The 2500-nt window shown below is 41.0% G+C and overlaps 2 protein-coding genes across 2 annotated transcripts in view; one reads left to right on the top strand and one right to left on the bottom strand.

Moving 5' to 3' along the window:
• The first annotated feature begins 95 nt into the window (after positions 1–95).
• Positions 96–1467, top strand: LOC138038878 (uncharacterized). The gene is made up of 2 exons (XM_068884961.1): positions 96–776; positions 1046–1467. Exons 1-2 carry the CDS (start codon positions 113–115, stop codon positions 1456–1458), a joined length of 1077 nt encoding a protein of 358 aa, XP_068741062.1. The 5' UTR covers positions 96–112; the 3' UTR covers positions 1459–1467.
• Positions 1468–1489: 22 nt separating this feature from the next.
• LOC138038877 (golgin subfamily A member 6-like protein 7) overlaps positions 1490–2500 on the bottom strand; it is a 2666-nt gene continuing 1655 nt past the window's right edge. Inside the window, exon 3 of the mRNA XM_068884960.1 lies at positions 1490–2500. This exon is cut by the window's right edge and continues 779 nt beyond it. The gene's annotated coding sequence lies outside the window, so the exon portion shown is untranslated.

Below are 2500 nucleotides of genomic sequence, written 5' to 3'. Positions count from 1 at the left end.
GTTGCCGTTCTCGCGCCAAAATTAATTTGCTTAAGATTCTCGTGACGGCGTCCGAGACTTCGTCGAGTACATCGGCTGTACTTTCTGAGATTCAATCGCTTTTGTTTGTAACATGGCCGCATTTGAAGATTTTCGACAACTTCTCATTCTTTACTACGACGCTAATTTGATCAACGATGAAGATTTCGTTCTCCTTTACGACATGTTTCCGTCGAGAAATCCAAGTTTTCCTTACTACGAGTACGCTTGCTTTGACCTGAACAACATGAGTGAGGCAGAGTGTAAGGCCGAATTTAGGTTTGAGAAAAAAGACCTTCCGACTCTGGCAGAAGCCTTGCAGATCCCACCTACCTTCAAACTACGCCAGGGAAGCATAGTAAGTGGAATGGAAGGCCTTTGCATACTCCTAAGACGGCTCGCCTATCCTTGTAGATTTGGCGACATGGTACCTCGTTTCGGCAAACCAGTACCGGTGCTATCCATGGTCACAAATCATGTGATTGATTATATTTACACCATCCATGGACATCGCATAACCCGGTGGAATGACGCACTGCTTAACCCACCTGCATTGGATACTTATGCTCGATCAGTTCACGCTAAAGGGGCTGCTCTCCAGAACTGTTTTGGCTTTGTTGATGGCACTGTGAGACCTATAGCCAGACCAGACGAGCACCAGAGGATGATGTATAATGGTCATAAACGGGTGCACGCCATTAAATTCCAATCTGTTGCCTTACCGAATGGATTGATCGCAAACCTTTACGGCCCCGTAGGTAAAGATCTTTTTAACTTGCTCTTATTTATAACTAAATGTCAGGTTTATGAAAATAGCAACTCAAACGGAAAAGGTACAAACATGGTTTCGGAGGGTAGTTGTTTCCCCCTTCAAGTGTCTGTTTTATAGTATAATCTACGACAAGCGCCTGTAGTGATCAGGGCAATGAAAGGTTGATCTCATGACACCATTTTACAGAAGCGTTGCATGATGAAAAACAATGATATTCCATGAAACAAACCTAATACTTTTAACTTCTTCTTCCAGAGGGCAAAAGGCATGATGCAGGTATGCTGGCAGAATCTGGTCTCTTGCATGACTTGGAACGCCATGCATTTTCGACAGGGGGTCAGCCTCTATGCATATATGGGGATCCTGCATATCCCCTCAGGGTTCACCTGCAAGGACCATTCCAAGGTGCTGCTCTCACACCTCAGATGGAGATGTTCAATGGATCCATGAGCTCTGTTCGAGTGTCAGTGGAGTGGCTATTTGGAGACATTTTAAACTATTTTAAATTCCTTGATTTTAAAAAGAACCTAAAAGTTGGCTTAAGTAATATTGGTAAAAAATATGTCGTATGTGCTCTCATGCGAAATGCCCTAACATGCCTATATGGTAATCAAACCTCAGAATTTTTTGAATTAGACCCCCCAAGCCTCCAGGAGTATTTCAGGTGACCTAAAACATTCGCTATATTTATTCGGTTACTGCCTGGTCACACAACTGGTCAACACTTTCCTCCCAGAATCAGCCCTGGGGGGTGGGGGGAGGGGGTGGTGGTACTTTAGGATTTTTTGTGGGGGAGTGTCCTGCTGGGACCCTGGAATCCTTAATCTATACCAGAGCTAGTTCAGCTGAATTTTGCTACCTTCTACTAGACTTAACTTCCCAAAATCCCTTTGCCACTATCCTAGAGTAGCTTTTCGGCTAAGTTGCGTAAATTCAAACTTGTCGATTTGATTTTTAGTTTTAGTGGCAATTCCTGGTTTCCCTAATCTAGACTAAAACCTCCCCGCCCACCCCACCCCCCCTGCTTTGGGAAACAGCACAACCTATAAAAGATCATACATTGTATTATACAAAGCAGACATATTGTTCCACAAAAAATGAAAGCAGTTGTTACTATGGCATCCACTTATACGACAAATGGCATGCCATTTAGTTCAATGCTCAGTTGTTCAAAAGTCAGATAGTGTTATCCAGCACATAAATCACTATAACGATTTCTTTAGAGGAGGAGCACTTTCCGCCATTTGAACAACTGGGCCCAGTTTAATGCTGATAAAGGCAAGTACTTTCAAAGTTGAGGCATCTCTAATATCAAGTTTAACAAGGTATACATTGTTTACACAAATGTAAGTATTGAAGAAATAAACCTTTTCACAATACAATAATTTTTGTCAGTTCAAAAAATCAAATCAAATTTATATTTTGCAAGGTAGTCAGGGCTTTCAATAATCACTTGACTCAATTTAATATATGACATATTTTCATAGCCTGTATTCTGATAGGGTAATCACCTGATTGACACATGCATAATACAGCTAAATTCAAACTGGATCAATGAAACTAAAAAAAAATGTGATTATGATAATGATAACTCAACAATCAACTACCACTCTAGCAGAAATGGAGTTAAAAGAACAGTTGAATGCAAAATTATGTCACTAACAAGGGAAAAATTACAATGGTGCCATAGTTGAAAAAGAGAAGTTGCAA

This window comes from Montipora capricornis, chromosome 2 (assembly GCF_036669925.1).
Source record: "Montipora capricornis isolate CH-2021 chromosome 2, ASM3666992v2, whole genome shotgun sequence".
Taxonomy (NCBI): domain Eukaryota; kingdom Metazoa; phylum Cnidaria; class Anthozoa; order Scleractinia; family Acroporidae; genus Montipora; species Montipora capricornis.
This window is presented reverse-complemented; position numbering and strand designations above follow the sequence as displayed.